Consider the following 22,207-nt stretch of genomic DNA (forward strand, 5'->3'; position numbering starts at 1 on the left):
TTTGTTTGTTTGTTTTGTTTTTTTTTTCTTTTTATTGTTTGGTTGTTGGTTTGGTTTTTTTTTAATTTTATTTTATTCTAGAGTGCTTGGCTATGCCTCATAATCAGAGTAGTTGTTAGAGCATTGTAGCAAATCACTAGTCTTTGCATAAGATCAGTACCCTGCCCACGTTCTAAATTCATGCTGCCCACCCAATCTTGACAAGAAAGGTTTGGAAGCATTTCTCTTCCACCAGCAGAAATACTACTAACCCAGCCAATTGCCAGCCCTTGGGGTTTCTCTTGACAAAATAAAAACCATGGCCCTACACTCATAAGAACACAGTTACTGGATTTTTAATATAGGTTCCCTGAATACTAAATATACATGTTTTGGCTTTCTTCTGTAATGTGACAATTTACAAACGTTTATGAGAATTGCATAGTGACTCCAATTTGTACAGAGTTTTGTTTCTTACTTAAAGAAAGCCTCTAAATCCTCAAAAGTACCTGAATCATATTTTTACATCTATTTTTAATAGATTTCATACCTTTCCGTTGTAGAGAAACTTTTAAAATCCATTAGGAAGAAACCATAGGGCAAGGAGAGTATGTTGGAGGGTTCCATGAGAAAAATAAAACTTTGTGTTCTTCAGAAGCACTTGTGGAGCACCAGCTCAGTTAGTATATTGCTGCAATAATGACCTTTAGCATTCTGGGGAATGTCCTGTAATCCAGAAGAACAGTCCCTACGATGCTGGAGAACAGAAAACTCCTGGGAATGCTGTGTGGAATGGTTGCTGTGCTTGTTTCCTAAGGTAAAAAGTCAGCGTGGCTCAGCTGCTGATTCCACAGCTCACCATAACAATTGGTGGTAGGAGCCTTTTCACCTTGTTCTCATGGAGAGGCAGCTTTCTCCTTTTGCTCTAGGAATTGTGGCCTGATGTCTACTCTCCTGAGCTAAGCAGGATGCAGGAAGCAGTAAGAATGTAGAAAGCAATATGGGAATAGTTCACCTTACTGGGTAGATGTGAGATCTAGAGGAGCTGTGACCCACCATATCCTGGTTTTGGCTGTCTGTGCCAGTCCATTCAAAGCTTGTTCAGGTGTATGTTGAACATCCTTACTTCATCCTGCAGCAAAAGGTTTGTGAAGTGCTTAGCCCTTGCTGTTGATGCTGAGGAAAAATAAGTACAGTTCAGTGCTAGCACTTAGTTTTTAAATTTAGTAGCTGTTGGCAAATTATCTCTTAGAGGCTGCAAATTTAAGCTGTCAAGGTAAAAACTTGTAGAATGAATGCTTTCTGTGTAACTTCAGGTTTGCATGTACGTTATGCCAGTTCTTTAATTACATGGTGTTATACCACTGCTGCACAGGATTTTAGTTTCATATATTAGAAATTAGAGGAAATTTGTAGTTATTTGAGAAATAAAGATCTTGAATGGTTGTCCAGATAGGGCATGTGGACAGACAGGCTTATTTTTAGTTTGGAGCATGCTACGTTTATTGAACAGGTTGTATAACTAATTCATAGAAATTTGGCAAAAGGATATTACATAAAAAATCCTTTGGATATTAAATGTGTTGATGTGTACAAATGGGCTTGAAATGAAACTGGATCATTACTTGTTTGAACAGATTAATCCTCTCTAAAATAATCTTCAGGGTTTATGCAGGTCTCATGTAATGACCGAGACAGTCTTTGTTCTTGTTAATGCATAATTTGTTTTCTAGGGCGTGGGGTTTTTTTCTCTTGACTTCCTTTGAAGCTTTAGAAGTTGGCCACAGTTAGAATAAGAAATAGGCAACATTAACTTTCTCAGGTGCCAACTTGGTGTGCTTTGTCTGTGTTCTCAAGTTGACATGGTCACTAAACTTGTGTTCAGTAAGACTTTCTGTTTTATTCCACAGATCAAATTGACTTTTGACAAAGGGACTTTTTATGCTTGTCTACACAAGCAAGTAAGCTGGTGTCCTAGGAGTGAATCCCTTGATCAAATTAGTTAAGACTGAGGGCCCCTCAGGTTTCCTTAACATTTGAATCAGGGAAGCTTATCTTAGGCCTAGATTTCCTCTTGTTCCCTGGGCTGAGTACCCCAACACGTGCAGCTCAAAGCTTTCTGAAGAGCAGAAGCATTGGGTGTGTGCTGGATGACTTGCACTGGTCTGGTTTTGTTGTCTCAGAAAGGAATCTGGTTGTCGTGAACCAGAGCTGCTTTGAGAACTGAACTGGCCCGTGGTAAATGCAGACTGCAAGGATTTGCTTCAGCCCCTGCTCTGAATCAGAGAGCTAACATAGATATGGGGTTTGTCCTCATCTGTAATGTAATCTGTAGTATTAAGGTGACTCAAGAGTCCTGTTTGATCTGTTGCCTTCTGTTGTAGAGAACCAAGACTCTGCCAACACACTCAATCTCTTCTGTTTCTTTGTTCAGCACACAGCTGAAAATAGAAAATGTTAATAAAAAACTCTAAAATATAGAAGTTCATTATAGGATTTGGGAGTTGTTATACAGTCTCTGCTGTGGTGCAGAAATATTGTGGGTCTTTCTAGAGTGCCAGATGTTTGTCTTGTGTGGGTGGCTCATTGTCCTTTGTACAGCATGTGGATAGATACCCATAAACCAGAATTAGTGAGATATGTCGTACTTCTGTCTTATCAGTGTTAAAATATAAATAATATATGTTTGATGTATCAAGTAAACATTTTTAGCAAGAAATCTGAGTTTTTCTTTAAAAAAACTCTCAATTGTAATTTCAATAGCCTTTTATCTACTGATGATATTTTCATGTTTTGCTCTTTTTGAAGCTCACGTGGAAAATGAAGAACAGTATACACAAGCACTGGAGAAGTTTGGAGGCAACTGTGTTTGCAGGGATGACCCAGATTTGGGAACAGCGTTTTTAAAATTTTCTGTGTTTACAAAGGAATTAACTGCACTCTTCAAAAATTTGGTAAGAATTACTTAAGAAAAACATTGACATTTTAAAGCCATTACAAAAGCTGTATTTATGAATTACAACAGCTCTTCATATTGAAGACAGTTTGTGTTTTGGCAACCACTATTCTTAAAAAATTCTCAGTGTGTGAAAATATCTCATGCCCTAGCCTTTCCCCTTGCAAAACTCAAAACTAAACCCAAAACAACAAATGAAAAAACAAATTACTACAAAACCCAAACAAATGCAACAAAAACCCCTCTTCCAACACTTCTCACATCTAAAAGCTTCCCACAATAAAGTAGTTGTAACATGTATTATAAAAGACACATATCCATTTGCTTTAAAATTGTGAAACCAGCAAAACCCAGCTTGATTTACTGTGTATGATTGTGTTGCTTCTACTTTACTTTTTCCCACTTTCCATTTGTTTTTATGAAAGGAGATTTTAGTGTCCCTGGAAGAGAGAGTTCTTGCTTCTCAGGGAAGAAAGTCAGGGAACAAAATCAAACAAAATGCTGTAATGACAGTAGTGTCCACTGGGGACCAATCCTGCAACTGAAGCCAGTAAGCACTCTTTGGTGAGCCAAATGGGATGGAGCCAAATGGAAGAACAGGAGTTTTAATTATGAATGGAGAATTTTCAGCCTCAGTTTCACATTAATCAGAGGGTACAAAAAGGGCAGATTCTGATTATAGTCTACTAGGTAGAGCTTTCCCATGTCTAAGTCCCAGATTTTCTTGAATTCACATAACTCTTAAACCTGGGGCTATGAAGGGGAAATAACCCAGATTCCTATGAGCATTAAAAGTCTGTGTCTGCCGAAATCAATGACATGGAGACACATCAAATGCTTTTGTGAGTCTAGACCAAATGTCTGTAGTTTGCAGCCAGCTGGTCATAATCACTTCTTTGGGGAATGTTTCCAGCTGATGGGATTTAGGGCAGTCCCATTCACTCCCTGATGCTGTCCTCTCTTTTTACCCAGTCCTGATATTGATGAGAGGGAATCTCGCCCCAAATGTATTTATCAACAGTGAAATGTATTTCATATTGGTCATATTGATTTGAACTTCTCTGGATGTACAAATATTATCTGGGGTTATGAATTGGAAGAGGCATCCTGATTCAGTGTGAGCCAGTTATCCTGAGTCTCCCATACAGAGGCAGGCTGCTCCTATGGAAGGGAAAATGGAATGGGTCTTCTAATTGATACCTTCTGTTGACTAAAAACCCCTCTCTGTCATATATTAGTTGCAATATGATGACTTCATTAGGCAAATGGATCTGGGAAATGTGATGTTTCGGTGGTTTTAAAAAGCAATCTATTAAAAGCTCCACCCCCTCCCCAGAAAACCTTTTCAATGTATTATTTTTTCAAGAATACTTCTAAAAGCTAAAAGATGTTCCTATTTTACCAAAAATCATACCTATTTGTTCTCTTAAAACCAGAAATTACTATCTTAGCAAAAATATTTCTGGCAAGAATAACTTTTCTTCCACAAACTGGAAAGAAAAAAAACGAAATAAATATCTGTAGGACATGTAATGCATGTTTTTGTTACCTTTTCTTATCCACATAAGCATTTTGTATGTCTTCTTCAAGGAATATTTCTAGCTCTTTTTGCTGTGTACTGTTTTTTCAGTAGCACCTATGTATTTTTGCTTCAGTTTGTATGTATAAGAAGGGGATATGTCATGAAAGAGTAGCTAAGTCTTTAGTTTTTCTCAGTTTGTGGTTCTGATTTTCTCTATTTTTGAAGTGAATAATAATTTTCCGTGGACTTGAATGTAATGGTGGGGTTTTTTGTTTGTTTGTTTTACATTGCAATAGTATAGGCACCTTCTCTCTTTAATACTATCTGGTGAAGAGCGAGTCTCAGTAAAGTTCTGCTCCTTCCAAATGTACTTCATATTGTTGAAGTTCAAAGTTCTTTGTTTTCTCTTGACTAGCAAAGGAAATCTAGTGGTCCTTGAATTTGGTGTGTCAGTAGGAAGATAGTTTCATTCAGAAAGAAAAGCATATGAAACAGAGACGTGAATTTCATTATTGCTTGAAAATGCCATATTCATAAACAAGAAATTTAGAACTATAAAACAATTATAGATGTGTGTAACTTTGCTTATTAAAAGTTAATGCCACTAGAGTAAACTGTTGGTAACCAGTCATTTTGAAAATCTGTTCCTAAGTTCATAGATGGAGATTTAGGTTTCTAAGAGGTTAAAAGAGTGTAAAAAATGATGAGTGTATAAAGTCCTCTACAGTAGGTGGAAATAAATGAGGGTGCTATTTTGTTAAAGGCATAGCCATATGTGAAACAAGCCCCATGCTTTCTCTCAGTGAAGTGATGTATCCAACTCTGCTTTCAGCATGTTGACAGTAAAAAACATCCCTCTCCTCTGGCATTTCCTTGTAGCACTCCACATGTTTTAGTTGTAAATATTTGCATCAAAAATGTAGCCAGGGCCATGCAACCTGCTGCTGTTAAAAAAAACATTCTGAAAGGTACTCTTTAAATAGACCTGTCTCTGGAGTTCCATAGGCACTGAATTTCCACAGAACATTTTAGCTGAAGTGAAGGAGGAATGTGCAAGGAAGTGAGAGGACATGTTCAGACTGGAACAGATGCCAAAGATGTTAACACTGGCAAAGCTTTAGGGCTACTGTCAAGTTTTGCTTTGTCATATATTGTGCTTTTGTTTCCAGAAGCTGATGTGTTTTGTCAGCTCTTGGCCTGGGTGCCATTTAGAGCTGTAGCTCTGAAGTGCCTCTGCAAAAAGACTTTTCTTAAACTTATCTTTAGTAAGGTACAGAAAAGCCATTATAAGGCTGTTCTGCTTTGACAGGGATATTAGATGCTTGTTTTCTCTAATAATTTTAAAAGTTTCCCAAAAAACTGAAGTTTTTGTGGACTGATCAATGCGTCTGTGTTTTAAATATTTCATTAACAGCTGCAGGTGTTTTCTTTTTTAATCCCAAAAAATGTAAACTATTCAAGTTAAAAGTTCAGGTCTTGAGGTTTTTGTATGTATTTTACTATGCTGCTTTTATGTGTGCACTTTCAAATAGTGCTTAAAACTCAAAAAAAAAAAATTAATTGGCATTTACTTTGTATCGTGTCCTTGTAACCATTCGCTTTAGCCATTTTAACACATTATTTGGATCAGTTTGTGATATATACTGTACCTTTTTTTCTCTTGCCATAGCTCCAGTATCAAGCTACAAATTTTTCTTTAACTTCTGTTTTTTAAGAAGATTGAGCAATTGGTTTGTCTTGTTGATAGTAAACGATCAGAAAATACTAGAGCCATTTTCAGAGGAAACATGGTACCTTTTGTGGAGGTACAGTATTGCTTTTTAATGGCAACCTTGTTTCTAAGTCCTAATTGAATGGTAGCGCCCGCAGTTCCCAGGTAGGCTAGATCAGGATGGCACTTGCTTACAGTGTTAATTACTCTGTCTTCTTAATAAATACAGTGCCAAGTAATAAAGGTGTGAAGCTTAATGTGAAAAATGTTAGGACAAGGGAAGACTGATTGCAGTATGTTTGCACTTTAAATATTTTCTTCTTTATATCCTGTTAGATTGCTGCACTGAGAAAAAATAAAATATGTAGTTGCACGTCATCTTTGTCAGCACTCCTTGAGAAGGGATTTGATCTGTGAAAATGAAGTAGCTATTTAACAAATTCCATTTTCTGTATTTGTTGTTGTTCTACATACTGTTGTCCTTTCTTTTTCATTTATTTAAATTTAAAGCTAATGAAACAGGCTGAATTGAGAGGACTGGATCTGGTATTTCCACTCTGTGGAAGGTAGCTGGGAGGAAGAGATTTTATTTTCTATTAATAATTCTAAGACTTTTAGCCATAAAAAATGGAAGAATACTAATAATATTTTTCTGACCATATGCTCCTGTTTTACTTACTTTTTAAAATGTAAGAAGAAAGGAGATGTGCTTAAATGCAAAAGGTAACAACAAAACTGAAGGAAATATCTTTTCTGTTTTATTTAATGAACTTATGTCCAGAATTTTCTTTCAAGGGTAGTAGTTCAGACTAAGGTTTTAAAAAAAATGTTTGCTGCCTGAACTTCACTTCACTCAGTTAAGTCCGTGAAAAACCCTACAGATATATGTATTTGAGATTGAAGTCTTATATGTGAAGCTTAATGATTTAAGTTGTGTCGTTTCTGTTTTTCACTGGTACACTGGAGGAAAACTTGGCTAATGGTGAGAGGAAAAACGTTTGATTTATGCTTGTAAAGATATAAACCAAGATGTAATTATTCCTCCTTAGTGGCATGGGTTCAGCTCCACCTGGAATCACATCTGTATTTCTTTGCCAAAAAGATATTGATCCAACTGGAAGGAATTCAGTGGACAGTTACAAAAAATGATCAGGGCTTGAATACGTTGATTTATGAATAAAGCTTAGAAGAATTTTAAATACGTGGTTTGCCTCCAGATAACTGTGATTGTGGAAGAGGAAAATACTAAATTGCATATAAACAGGTCCTCACTCTGAAAGTATTAGATAAAGTACCCCAGAGAAAGCAATGGATGCTTACCACTTAGTTCTTTTCACATAGGTTAGAAAATGTGCAGTCTGGAATTCTCCTCCACTGGTAAGGAAGAAGGGCTAGAATAACTACAAGTCTCTTCCTTCCTTTGCTTTTGCGACTCTTCACTTTATGCTTTTAAGATTTCCCATAAAATACTTCCTGATAGAGAAGTTGCCCTCCTGTAGTTTGTTTATTGGTGGTAGTCACAGGGCTGTTTCGAAGTAGTACGTGATGGCAACACTTGGTACCCTGTGTGAAGGTATTTTTCTAGGCAGCTGAGCCAGCAGCTCCATGTGGGCACTTAGTGGTGTTCGGCTCCTGTTTCACTGGAGTGACTTTTCCTGTGGCATGATGGGTGGTGGGTGATGTCCCAGCTCAGCCACACACCTGTGCTGCTGCTGGGGCAGGGACTGAGCACAGGGAAAGGCAGCATTGTGTCCTTGTGTCCAAGGGGAAGACACAGTGCACAGATGAAAGTATGTGCTGCATCTCTTCGTGCTACACAATACCTTGAAGCCTTGGGCTTGTGTGCTAAAGCTTCAAATTCAGAAAAACAAACTGCATCTCATCTATAGCGGATGTTCTGGTTTCCCCTTGCTCCCTGCTGTGTTGATTTGCCATGTCCTACTAAAGGTCACATCACTGGGAAAATTATTGGAAACTATTAAATCCAATAGCACTTGCTGTAAAAAAAGAAAATAACTTAAACAATGATTTGTCAGCAGGCAGTACTACCATCACCTGTGCACACCCGACTTCACTGGTGGTTGAGAAACCACAGCCAAGTGCATGGACTGCATATGAAGTTTGGTAATGGCAGTAGGAGTTGTATTGTACTGTGACTGCCTGAATTTTAGTTTAAATTGAAAAAGCTTTAAGGTCTGCATGTTTAAAGTATTTAACTTCAGAAGTACTGACAAAGCTTTTTTTTTTTTTTTTTGCTTGGATTTAGAAAACAAAATCTATAAAAGTCCTGCAGGCACCAGTATCCAAAGCTCTTATGGAAAAGACTCTTTAAAGTAATCAGGAGGGCTGGCAAACAACAAACTTAAATGTTTAGCCATAGGCTCTTAAACCACTTGAACATCTTTCCCCTTTGCAAATGTTGGCTTGCTTGTTGCCTCTACCAGCACTTCTGGCAGCTACGTTTTGTTTATTCATTCTCCCTCCTGCCATTTTTTCTTCTTCTCTGAGCCTTCTCCAACTTAGGAAGTTTTAATTTTTTACCCTGTAATCTTCTTGGAAACTGTCAGAGGAAAACTGCAAGTGCCAAAGCAGCAGTATTGGAAGTGAAAATGAGGTCAACTGCTTTTTTTTCTTTTTCTTTTTTTTTTTACACATGGAACTTGCTAGTGTTCCTCTGAGACAGGATGACTTTAATTTCTGTGAAGCTTTCCTGCACCTCCGTGTATTTTTTCTAAAGGAATATTTTAAAACATAAAATAGTTGAAATGTGGAGGCTGTTGTGTACCTTCTAACTCCTTGTACACAGAGTAGGAGCTGCAGCATATTAATGCTTCTCTGCATGCCAAAAGTGGGTCTATATTTTTAGATAGTTCAGCTTAAGCTTCTCAAGAAAGAGGAGGAAAACATGTAAGATCTTTTGTCTGTATATTGCTTGCAGATTTATAAATATGAGTGAATATGATTCATCTAACTAGGCTAATAATGACAAGTTCATGCATTATGTATGTTTACTTTTGTTGCAAATAAAATAGGAGCATAGGGAATACAATAGACTGATAGTAATGTACAGGTGATAGCACACAGAAGGATTTATTTTGAATAGGCAAACATTCTCCAAACTTTTAAAAAGAATGTAGAGTTTTTTTCTCCCATTCTTTTTTCTTAAAATTGCTCCAGGCCTCATGACTTGAAATTCTAGAAAACATAACTGTTTTGGAGGCTGATTGATGTTTACATCACTGTGACTGGGATAATACTTAAGGGTCTGATATTTTTTCTTACTGAAGAAAAAAACAGTTGTCTTGAGTTCTGCTGTTGTGAAATACTTTGTTCTTCCTTTTTGTCTGTTTACTGAATTTGAAGAATAATTAAATGGAGGCTGTGAAAGTATTGATCCTTAGGGTTAGACATTTGACTGCACCATTCTCATTAAATAGAATAACAAAGTGGGAAGCTGCATGGGATTATATCTTAAAAGGGACCTCTTCTTCTCCACCTGAATAACCATTCTGGATGTGCAACTTCTTCTAGAAATTTGTTGGGTTTTTTTTACCTAAGTTTTGTGTAGTTTCAACCTTTTCACTTATCTCCTGTTTCTACAACATATAATTTTATTACCTTTGAGAATGGTTACTTCGATATGTGCATGCTGTTGTACTGCTGAGAACTGAGGAGGTGGATGGTTCCCAGCACTGCCAGCTAAGCATGTGTAGATGTTGCTCATTCAGTTTTTGTAGGAAGTATTTAAAAAAAACAAACAACATGGAGTTGAAATGTAACTTGTTGATTCTGAAGGATTATGGCTGAGTCCTGCAGCTTGTTAGGGAGGAGGAAATGTAGAGTGGAGGAATGGAAATGTGATTTGTGTTGAGTTCAAAAGGCCAGATATTCTGTATTTCTTTAGCCTCCCCATACAGAGCCAATGCATGTAACCTTTACAATTGATGAAGGTTTGCTTTCTCTTCGATTGCTGGCTGAAATGTCAAGCAAATGCAGCAAGGTAGTTTCTTTGGGGAGGAAGAGTGGAGGCTTGGGACCTTTGCTTGTTTGTTTTAATAGCAGCTGGTGAGTACCACGGGGGATGGGACCCCTGAGTCTGTTCTACTGAGGCCACCAAGTAACTACAGGGTGATAATATTTTGTATTTTTCAATTCTGGGGAGACTAATAATTGCAAATATTTTTTTTCTTGACGTTTGTGTTAGTATCCTTTCTTTTCTGGATGGGTTGCACTAAAAGGGACTTGGATGTCCCTGACATTATTCCTGAAGAAATACAAGCATTTATTGCTACATTATGCAAAGTTCTGTCTGTAATTTGAACATATGAAATGCATCTTCATGTATGGATTTCAGTGCTTGTTGAAAAAAGTCGCATTTTAAAAGAACAGCTTACAATGCCAAAAAAAGAAACTCATCAAAGGGCAACCTTCACCAAACTGCTGCAAAAGTTATTCTGATTTTTTGTCCCATCGTATTGTTCTGAGGTAGTCTGGGCTTTGCTTTTCAGAGCGATCCATTTGAATTGTTATGGTTTAAACTTTCTGACTAGACATTATGGTCCATATCTTGAATGTTTCCCCTGAATCATAAAGCAGTGGACGTGCAGTCTTTCTTTTCCTGGCTGTCTTATTCCTACAGTCTTTCTTCACTGTTTTTCCTTATGAAAATATTATCATACAGATGCTTACTTAAAACTGTGATTATTTTACTGTCTTCATTTATGTCTTCATTTGAAATGATTTTGTCTTCTTGAAGTACTTATTTTCTCTTGAATTTATACTAAACTTACATACTGAAGACCTCATAAAATCCTTATTTCAAAGTTCACATGAGATAAATAAGGCAGATGTATTACTTTTTAGAAACACATGGAAAATATTGGAATAGTGGCTTTTTTACAGGCCGGTATTCTTTTGTCTTTATAACTTCTGTCAGAATAAAATACCATGTATTGGAAGAGTAGCAGATACATTTTATGGAATAGGTCTGAAGAGACTGGAAAATAAACAAGGTTAATTTAAAATATGTTCATGAACTTAAAATTATTAGTGCTGAAAAATGGTATGATTGTTTTCACATAATTTAAACAGTGAAATCAGGCAATGTAAAAATTAGTGGTCTTATTTTGCAGTCACTGTTGGATGAGATATTTATAATCAGCAGTAATTCTGGAAGTTTCCTGCTGGCTTGGGTTATAGTGTTTCCACAGTAAGTTTAATTAACTCATGTTGCTTCCATCTTTGATTACTGGCTGTGCTGATAAACATCTTTATACGGCAGGGATAGGAAAATAATATGTAAGATTTCCTTGTGAAACTTTCTGAAATGTGTGTATTAAGACAGTTTATGTTCTGTGTCTAAATGTATTAAATGATTTGGTGTAATTTTCTTGTTACAGATTCAGAATATGAACAACATAATCACTTTTCCATTGGACAGTTTGCTGAAGGGAGATCTGAAAGGAGTAAAAGGGGTATGTTGATCTTCCTGTTTATGTGTAAGATTGTTGTTGGTGCAATGGATACATTTAGCTAGTGTATTAATCTTATGTGATGGAAGGCATGGGATATTAAAGTAACCTATTAGCTTAATAAACAAGACCTCAGGGTTTTTGTTTGGGTTTTGTGTGTGTGTATGTGAATTGAGTCATCCTTTCAGTTTGTGGTTTTGCCTACCACATGTTCTTGACTATGTACACAAAGCAATATTTAAGAAGCTTTAAAAACAGGCCTGAGATACAGAAGATAAGCAGAGAAAGAGGTGTAAGATTTAGAAGCTTAGCTGAGGAGTGGGTAGTACTATATTTAAAAGGATTATTAGTAGTATGTTTATTTAGCATTCTAAACTTACCTGTAACTATATGGATTTTTAAGAAAGACACATTAGACTGTATAAGCATAGGATTTTTCTTAATGAAGCTGAAATCTATTTGTGCCCCGAGGACATTTCCTATTTGAAATAACAATAACTTAGGACTCAAATGATGATATGTTTGTAATAAATTTCAGAACCTATAGCCAACAAACTTATTTGGCTTATGCTTTGTTTACTGGTGAGCAAGCAGGAAGCGACTGGCAGCTATTGTTCTAGGACACTGAAGAAAGGAGAAAAATATGTACATAAACTAAAAATGTTTCTGTAAATTACTGGAGGATAAATAGATTATTTAGTCAGATAGGCTTGTTATCTTTGTATTGTTTGCTTACCACATTTCACTCCTCTTGTTCTTTGCTTTTTCTGTGTCAGAATAAATACATCTATTACAATACAGTGTTGCCCCACTGACTTGAGAATGTAATGAAATGCTGCTTTAGTTATTTTAATAATTGTCAAAATAACTAGCTGACATATTAGAATTAGTTCCTAATCTGTAATTGCAAAGTTTTTCTAGTGTCTGACAGTTAACAGTATTTTTTTGTAGTTGTCTGATCTCTTGAACTTCAGCAGAATTTCAGCCATTCCATTTTTAAATGTCAGTGAAATAACTTTACAACTTGTTAAGATCATTTTATACAAATTACCTTCTCCAGAGGGAAGAAAATGAAGGAATTTGGAACATAAGTAATTTAAAATTCTCATGGAATTAGTTATGTTGAGCCGTATGGCCTATACTGGTCCCATTAAGTCAATGGGAAATTGATTTCTTAAACTTGAGTGGGATGAATCAAGTCCTTAGCCAGGACTATGCTGCAGCCTCGGGATAGGTGCTGCTTTCCAGTAGAGCCAGAGGTTGATGAGAAAATAGCTGCTTGGATTAATTGCATAATATGCTCTTGGGATACCATGTTTTACCTTTTAAGGAGTAAAATGGAGCTGTAAAAAACATAGCAAAAAACATCCTAGAGTTGCTTTTAAAAATATGCATGTATTAATGCTCTTTACAAAATTGTTTTCCTATGTGCAAGATTGCTTTTGCACAACCCTTAGGTGAACCATTCAGGAAGGAGTGAAGTCCCTTATTCTAGTAGGCACTGCAAGTGGCCGAGGTGTGTGTTCATTGTTAGAGCCAATGTATTTTTCATTTAAATAGCTGGCTGTATTTTTTTCTTTTTTTTTTTTTGGACAGGACCTGAAAAAACCCTTTGATAAAGCTTGGAAGGACTATGAAACGAAAGTGTATGTATCTTTTAAACTTTTATTTAAAAGGGAAGTGTAACTGAAATCTGTAAAGGTCATTATTTAATGCCAAGGTTGGATGCTCTCAGGAGGTGTTTCGTGTACCAGAAGTGGATGTACACCTATCTGAGGCTTGTAAGTTGTGTCTTATGTCATGTGTCTAGCCCAACTTACAATAAGCCACTTGTTTGAAGGTACCTGATACACTGTATAAACAGCTATAAAATAAGTTTATAAATAACTGAATTGAGTCAATAAAGCTCAACACCTAATATCAAACACAATTGATTCTGGTACCTTGTAAATCTTAAGTGGTTCAGTGCCCTACATCAGGAACAGTTGTTTCCTGGGTTGGCTGGGTCAATTGTGCCAGCACAGCTGATGGCCTCTGAAATAGAATTTTGTAGTGAGTTTTATTCTGCATTACAGTTTTACCTGGATTGTGGCTATCAGTTAAGTTTTTGTGTCACATGTCCAGTATCTTTATTCTGAAATAATGCTGCATGTATCAGGCCTTTTCTGATGATACAGGTTGAGAAGAATCACATCTGATGACACTGTTTAACATAAATAGCTTGCAGATCCACAGCCAACTGGACTGGCTGAGTATCTGGCACCATTTATAATTTTTTTTTCAGTTGCACAAAGTTATAATGATCCTCTGGTGCCCACTGAATTAGTCCATCTGAAGTCTTCAAAAATTATTCCTGCCTAGCTGTAGCTGGATTTTATAACAAGACATTTTGAAACGCTGAGATAAACCTCCAGTCTGACCGTTGGAATCCTTGGAAGATTGTGATGGCTCCAATGTTTCATGTTCTTGATACCAGTGAGCAATCTCATTTGGTGCCATACCAGTTATCGACTGTTGAAGTAATTAACATTTCTAATCATTGTCCATGTCAGTAGTTGATCTCTGAGGAGAGGCCATAAGGAATAGTCGTACAATGTAGTCTGCTATTGTCTACCAGTACTTGGTTGCTGGATCTGAAAGCTTGTTTACTTGTGTATAACTATTCTAGTGACATCCCACAAAGTTTATGTGCAGAATTTAAAATAAATTTGCTTGCTGCTGGGACATACACCAAGAGCCCTGTTATTACTGGACCTGTCATGTCTGGTGCTTTTTGGATTTCTGATATAATATTCACTAGGGTGTGTTGAAGTGATGTAAAGATCTGTACTTGATCCACAGTTTGCTCAGAGCTGGTAACCTGTTTCAGAATCAGGTACTCCAGAAATATTTTCAGTTGATATTTAATTTAGTCAAGTACTTGAAAAGTAAAAAATCCTCTTAGTAAATGTATATTTAGAATCTGTATATTTGGGGATTCTCATTTTAGGTTATGAACATGTTGGAATGTTGCTGCATATGCTGTGTCATTCAGGACCTAAAAATGTGATGATGTGTTTTCTGTCTGTGGGATCGAATCCATTGCTGCTTGTATGATATAATGAGATTTTTTTGTTTTAACTAGCAATTCTCTAGAAAGCCTGTTTTATGACTTTGCTTTCAAGTAAAAGACACTTGTGTTTTGATCTGAAACACGTTTCTTTTTCCACTGTAAGAATATACTTCTTTTCAAGTTACTTCTGTAGTTTCTGCAAAATCTTAACAAATGAAACAGACGTCCTTGACAATGCTCATTTCTAAGTTATTTACATGTCAGGTTATTCTACATGCAAAAACTCAAGGTAGCACATGTTAATCAGGAAATTCTTTCAGATCCATGAACCATTTCTTTTGATATGTCTGAGTGGTGGGCTGGTACAATTGCTGAGTGGTCTATTTTATTTTTTTTAAGTGGTTAGATGAAAGCTCCACATCAATATTGCAGAGTTTAAAGCTGCTAGTCCAGCCTGTTGAACTCCTTGACTTTGATGAAGACCAAAGAATTGTCTGCTTGAGGCTTGGGATAGGGAGCCTGGGAATTCTGTGTTCAAGAAAATTCTTTAAAACAGTGGGCTGCTTTTTCTGCCTTTTTTTTGTGTCTGGGGTTGTTTTACAACAGCAGAAGTTACTTAAGGTTGGCAGTCAGGGAATACTGTTTTTCACTGCAAGCTATGTTGCTTGTGCCAAGGAGCAGACCAATTTTCCATGGTTTTGTTGAGTTAAATTCAGTAGGATTGTGTGATTTGTCAGACTCTTGTGCATAGGATCACTTCTCAGATAAGTTGAGATGTTACCAGCTGTCATTATTGAGCACTGGTCTTTACAAGTCAGAGATGGGAAGTTTAATGATGTGATTTTTGAAACTAGGATGAGAATATTAATTTGACCTTGTTCAGGTCAACTTTTATCACATACTAAATTTTGGACGTAGGAGTACGATGAGGTTTCTCTGGGTTGCTGTTATATATGCTGCTGAGGTTTCTTGAGAATGTAACTGTCTTTGTTCTGTGGCTGTTCCAAGTGGATCTGAACTTCCTTACAGCTGTGCATTTTGGTCATCTGTAACAGTAGGTGGATGCAGACTTATTTTAAGAATTCTTTAGTGCATATTTTGATGGTTTTTTTGTTGTATTTTGATGGTCTGTGTTTTAACAGAAAGGACTGGTAGAGGTAACCTCAGTCTCACCTATGGCTTGGGTTGCCAGAGCAGAATGGTGGATGTAGTTGCTGATAGCCAGTGGTTTGTTCAACCTTCTTCAGTCTGTTACTTTAGATGACTCCTTGTTTGGATTGTGCCAAAAACCAGTCCTAGATTTGTTCTTAGCTAGCTGTCTTTTCCAGTGATTCTTCTTCAAATATGTGAATAACTCTTTATTCTTTTTTTTTTCCTCTTTATTCTTCTCTCTTTTCTCTTTGGGTTAACAAACCATTCAAGGCTACTAGGCTGCTCTTTTTCTGCACATCCCTCTGTATCATATGCTTAACATCATATCGTTCATCTGCATTTCCTACTCAGAAGTACAGACCTGTGAAGCTATGTGCCAAATAGCAAAGTGGTATTTTTGTAGTCTGTGGGGAAGTGACAGTCTTCATCCTGATTGCTGTCTTTATAAAGAAGAATTAGAGCTTATTTGTCACACTGGCTCATCTCACTTACTTGCATCTCTGTGATGACCTCTCAAGTGCAAATACACCCAAGTGTGACCTATTTGAAAAGAAGCAAATTTAATTAAAAAATGGCATCTGTTTTGCTTCATCTGTGTAACGACTTCTAAGCTGCTACTTCAAGCTCGGTATGTAATTAAGTGTACTTAAAATTACGATATATTTAATTCTTGTTTGGGAGAGGGATGTTAAGATCCATTCTTATGCTCTTGGATCACCATTCACCATTGTTAATTATTATGCAATAATAATCTTCTTTACCCTGTAGCCACCTCACTTCTCAGACTGTTTTCCTGAGGATCACCTTAGCTGAAGTAACTGAGGGAGGCTGGATCCATTTTTCGTTATTCCCTGGGGCTGCTCTTGAATAAGGGAGTATGAGGAGCAAGTAACCTATAGGTTCATGTAAGCCTACCTCAGGCAAAAATTGGGACTATCCTCAGGTAACATTAATGAATAATTCATCTTTTCTCACCATCAGTCATTAACATGATTCAGTTGGAGCCATAAAGATTTAAAAATGTTTTTAAAGCTTTAAAGCAGTGCATTTCTCTTGGGACCTCAGTTACAGCCGTTGTTTCCCACACAAGAGTGGGAGATGCTGCCGGCCACGGCAGCGGCGCAGCGGGACTGGGCTGTGTCCCTTGGGGAAAGTTGTTGCAGACTGGGCTCTTCTTGCTACGAGGCAGTTGCTGTCCCACATGTACTGAAACACTAATGGCAGACGTGCCAGGGGAGCGTACGGGGAAGGAGTACACATGTCCTAAAAACTGCTCATTCTCCCAGCAGACAGATCAGATTCAGGAAGGCGCTGAGCCAGATTTCACCCACGTGCTTCAGTTTAATCAGTCCTGCTGGGGTGGATTCTGAGGTAAAGACTTTGTATCAATTTTGCGCAGGAAATCGAAACAGAAACTTACTGAAGGATACTATTTACTAATTTTTAGCTGAATATGTCTGTATTCCAGACACAAACCTGACTGTCCTGAAAAGAAAGAAATGTTATTTTTTTAAAATAAATATCTATGTTGCGGCCTGTAAATATATATTATCTTCAGAAGTCCTCTTTAATAAGTGTTGTGCTAATGCTGTGAAATGTAAAGGTTTAATGAAAACTAATAAGCTATTCCTGGGAAGGCTGGCTGCCTCTCCTCCTTTGCCATTCTCCTTTTAAAAACTGGGCATGAGGTCTCTTGTGCACAGCTGCCTGAAGAGAACAAGTTGTTTAAATGTGCTTATGGCATTATAAGATGAAGGCAGTAGCATTACATTACTGTGAAGAATACAGGTGCTTGTATCTAGATATAACTCTGTTGTTAGTGGTTTGCTTGTGACTCATTTGAAGTCAATGGAAAAATGAGCAAAGTCTAAATACAGTCTTCTGTAAAGATGGTTGTACAACTACTTGTTTAAATGATGATGTTTACAGTTTGGTAAACAGTACTAAAAAAAAGCTTTTATCAAATTACTTCTTCAGAACTCTAACTTGACTCAGTATATCATTGATATTCGTAGACAGTAGATATTTCTGTCACATTTCCTTTTAAAGCAACTGCATAAGACAAAATGGGAGTCACAGCTTGAAAACAGTGACATAGAATGAAAATGCTAAGCAAGGTAGCTTTAATATAGAATCACAGAGTAGAATAATACAATCATTTAAGTTGGGAAATACTTTAAGATCATCAAGTTCAACCATAAACCTAACACTGCTAAGTCTACCGCTAAACCATGTTCCTACGTGCTGTATCTACACATCTAAATACCTCCAAGGATGGTGACTCAAGTACTCCCCTGGGCAGCCTGTTCCAATGCTTGACAACCCTTTCTGGGAGAAATTTTTTCTAATATCCAATCTAAACCTCCCCTGGCTCAACTTGAGGCTATTTGCTCTTGTTCTATTGCTTGTTACCTGGGAGAAGAGACTGACTTCTACCTCATTACAACCTCCTTTCAGGTAGTTCTACAAAGTGATAAGGTCTCCCCTGAGCCTCCTTTTCTCCAGGCTAAACAATCCCAGGTCCCTCAGCTATTCCTCATCAGAGTTGTGTTCCAGACCCTTCACCAGCTCCATTGCCCTTCTCTGGACACGCTCCAGCACCTCAGTGTCTTTCTTGTAATGAGGGGCCCAGAGCTGAACCCAGTACTTGAGGTGGGCCTTCACCAGTTCTGAGTACAGGAGGACAACCACTGCCCTGGTCCTGCTGGCCACACTATTGCTGATACAGGCCAGGATACCATTGGCCTTCTTGGCCATCTGGGCACACTGCTGGCTCACGTTCAGCTGCTGTCAACCAGCACCCCCACGTCCTTTTCAAGTGAGCAGCTTTCCAGCTGGTCTTTCCCCAGCCTGTAATGCTGCCTGGGGTTGTTGTGACCCAAGTGCAGGACTCAGCCCTTTGCCTTATTGAATTTGATACCATTGGCCTTGGCCCATCAATCCAGGCTGTCCAGATCCCTCTGCAGAGCCTTCCTACCCTCCAGCAGACCCACACTCCCACCCAACTTAGTGTTCTCTGAAAACTTAGTGAGAGTGAACTCAATCCCCTTGTCCAGATGACTGAGTAAAGATATTAAATGGGGCTGGTCCCAGTACTGAGCCCTGGGGAACACCACTAGTGACCAGGCATCAGCTGGAGCAGCTCCCTTCACCAGCACTCCTTGGGCCCAGCCATCCAGCCAGTTTTTCTGCCCAATGAACTGTGTACCCATCCAAGCAATGAGCAGGCAGTTTCTCCAGAATGCTGTGGGAAATGGTGTCAAAATCTTTACTGAAGTCCAGGTAAACCACATTCATGTTATACTGTTTCAGCCTGAGATTTCATATTAATTATTTTTATTTTGAAGGAGATTACCTGCAAATTAAATGGAAGAGTCTTTGAATGAATCTGCAGATGTTATGGATGAAATGCTGGAAAGATTTGAGCACATTTTGCTCATTATGCCCTCTTCTCCCCCATCATTCAGAGCAGGATGAGTGAAAGGGAAAAGCTTTCCCGCATCTCCAAAAGGAAAAGATGGCTTCTCCGTTGAGGACTTGAGAGATAGGAGAGACATGCTTTGCTGTCAGCATTGACAGGCAGTAGGATAAAATAAAATGGAGGCTCTTTCACCAAAAGGCTGGAGTGCCAGAGCCTGGAGAGTCAGGCTGAAAAGGAAGACTAAACAAAGAAAGGATATTTGAAATTAAAATGTCTAATATTATTTTGTCAAACAAAATAACCTTCAGAAGCACTCCATTATCCAGAGTGCTCCCAATTCAAATGTGTTCCTTCCAGGTGCTGTTCCCAGTCTCTGCAGCTTCTCATGTATGTACCCAGACTCAGCCTGGCTTACTGCTGTAGGGAGAAGGAGAGGAAGAGCAAGAGTTGCTTCCCATCCAGCCAGTTCACTACTACTGCGTGTGCACAGGATGCTCTGGTTGTTTACCCTTATTGACTGGCTGAAAATAAATACCAGTATTTGGTATTTATTTATACGATGATCTGTATGGCAAAATTGATTTATTTGAAATGCAAATTATAATTTATATTGAAAAACAATTGCTTTTCAATTTAGAGCTGTAAAAATAGTCTTACATTGGAAACTGAATGGGTGAGACCATTCACTTTGTTTGACTTTTCTGTTGTTCTTCATCCTGTGTTTTCAGCTTTGCTTGTCTGCTATACACATCTGAGCTCACTGTGTATTAGTTATGTGCAGCTGCATTGTAAATGGACTAATGTGTACTCAGAGTCAGCACAGTCTATGTGATACATGTTATGTGCTGCACGAGCTTCAACAACAGCAGCATAACAAAACATTTGCTGCTTTCCTACTGCTTCTGGAGTATTTTTTAGAGTTTTCACAATTTTCTTATTAATTTTGCCTAATTGATCTACCTGGAAAACCTTAATACCCTGCAATATTTGAAATTCCACAGTGTTATGTCACTGAACTGTCTTTGACAGTTCTGACAACAGGATTTGGTTAATGTCACAATAGAATGATACTTGAAGCTGAATTGATCCTTGCATTTGGATGGGAAACCCAGCCAACCTTTTGCACTCAGAAGATTTGCATGCAACACTGCTGTACGGAATTTCTTTGTTTCCCTAGAAACAAAGTGTCCTGTAGTATCAGTCAGATAGGAGGTAGCAAATTACTGTAACAAAATAGCAGGATAAATTTTGGATTGCAAAGTTGAAGATGTAGTTAGAGATTAAAAGCACAAATAATAAGGAAATGCAAATGTGAAACGCATTGTCATGTGTCTCTGGTATTTGGGCTTTTGGGTATTGGGGCTTTTGGTAAAGCATCTTTTTGAGGTTTTGAAGCAATATAGCCTGAAGCTCCAACAAATGGGTTCAAGGATGTCTTTCTCTGAATTACTTGGTAGAGGCTGGTATGCTTTTGTCTTGGTTTAACTATTTTTTTACCTGTGGAATATGATTTATCCTTTAAAGAGTAGAAAAGACTCTTTCACCAAAATCTAGCTTTCTTTACGAGGAATACAATGCATGCTGTGATACTGTGCATAATGTTTGACTTTTTGGCGGTATGAATTGTCCTTTGGTTTAACTAGCATTTAGAGACACTTTATGCCATGCTAGTAAGCTCTTATGATTTTGGAGATGGCTTTGTCATCCTGTGTTCGAGTATTGTTCTGTGTAAACAATGAAAATACCATACAATAGCAATTGATAGTTATTAGCCTTCACATACATTTCGGAGAATTCTCTGACCTCAAGAATTGTTAAGTTATATGTGGAAATTGAGAGACCTGAAACATCCTGGATCTTTGCTCTGCGGTTTGACTGTTTTAGAACAATCAAAAATGATATAATGTAAACTCTCCTAGAGTGTGTGCTAGAAGGGAACTGCATGTTTGTCATTTTCTGTTAGTCTTTTTTGCAGTGGTTTATCTTCCTTGTTCAGGTTTGGTTAATTCTTGTATTTGGACTTTTCTGTGCCTACAAAATGACGTAATTGGCAGTAACTGGGTAAGAGTACAGACTTATTTTTCATGAAAACAGAACAGTGTGGAATTGAGGTTTTATTCAGGTGACTGGAGTTTTTCAGAATATTTATTTCAAAGGAGAATAGCTTCTCTCTAAACATGTGCTTCTGGCAAGCTGTGATGGGCTGAGGAGGAGTGCAGTGCTGGCTGGATGTGCTGGCTGCTGGAATATTGCACAGGGATGGCTCTGCTGTGCCTGCCAGTGGTGAGAGGGCAGCGGGGCTTTTCAAATTGCTGCTCGAAGTGTTTCCCAGTGGGTATGTTATGGGGTGGGATTAATGGGATTAATTCCTGTTTTTCCTTGCTGCTCGAGGTGTAATAGGAGGCAGTTCCTCATTCTTGAGAAGCGTAAGTTCAGAATACTTTGTTGACTGGAAGTCCTTAGGCTATCTAGGACATTTTCCCATAAGCAGTTAGGGTAATGTTAACATCAGGTTAAGAGAGTACTTGAGACATGTCATCTTTTTAGAGGGAGAACTGAGAGACACTTGACTACCCAAGAGTAGGTAGGACAGTTGTGTGTGTTATTTGTTCCTCTGATCTCCTTCCTGTATTCCTGTGTAATGCTTCCTCTTGTTCACAAGCAATATAGCATTTCCTCAGGAAGCTTTTTTTGAATTTTCAAATTCTAAACAGTATGAATGGCAAACTAATAGTCTTTCTCCAAAAAGCAAACACCCTCGTGTATTTTCTTATTATCTTTTTGTTCCATATCAAACTTGTCTAACTGGGTTGTCTAATTATGCTACTGCCTTTAGGAACAATACGGAGAATAGCTGTAACAAATGCACAAGTGTGTTTATGGGAGTATGGCAGGCACTGGTTATCCATTTATATTCTACAGGAGAACCTGTTTCATTCAGAG

The 22,207-nt window shown here is 37.8% G+C and overlaps 1 protein-coding gene across 2 annotated transcripts in view; it reads left to right on the plus strand.

Moving 5' to 3' along the window:
* Positions 1 to 22,207, plus strand: part of ASAP2 (ArfGAP with SH3 domain, ankyrin repeat and PH domain 2) — an 84,792-nt gene that overhangs the window by 22,824 nt on the left and 39,761 nt on the right. For both annotated transcript variants that reach the window (XM_064650494.1, XM_064650493.1), the window contains exons 3-5: positions 2,788 to 2,933; positions 11,568 to 11,642; positions 13,236 to 13,285. In XM_064650494.1, the coding sequence (XP_064506564.1) occupies positions 2,788 to 2,933; positions 11,568 to 11,642; positions 13,236 to 13,285 (271 nt within the window). The remainder of the gene's footprint in view (positions 1 to 2,787; positions 2,934 to 11,567; positions 11,643 to 13,235; positions 13,286 to 22,207) is intronic.

The sequence above is a fragment of the Pseudopipra pipra genome, chromosome 3 (genome assembly GCF_036250125.1).
Source record: "Pseudopipra pipra isolate bDixPip1 chromosome 3, bDixPip1.hap1, whole genome shotgun sequence".
Taxonomy (NCBI): Eukaryota; Metazoa; Chordata; class Aves; order Passeriformes; family Pipridae; genus Pseudopipra; species Pseudopipra pipra.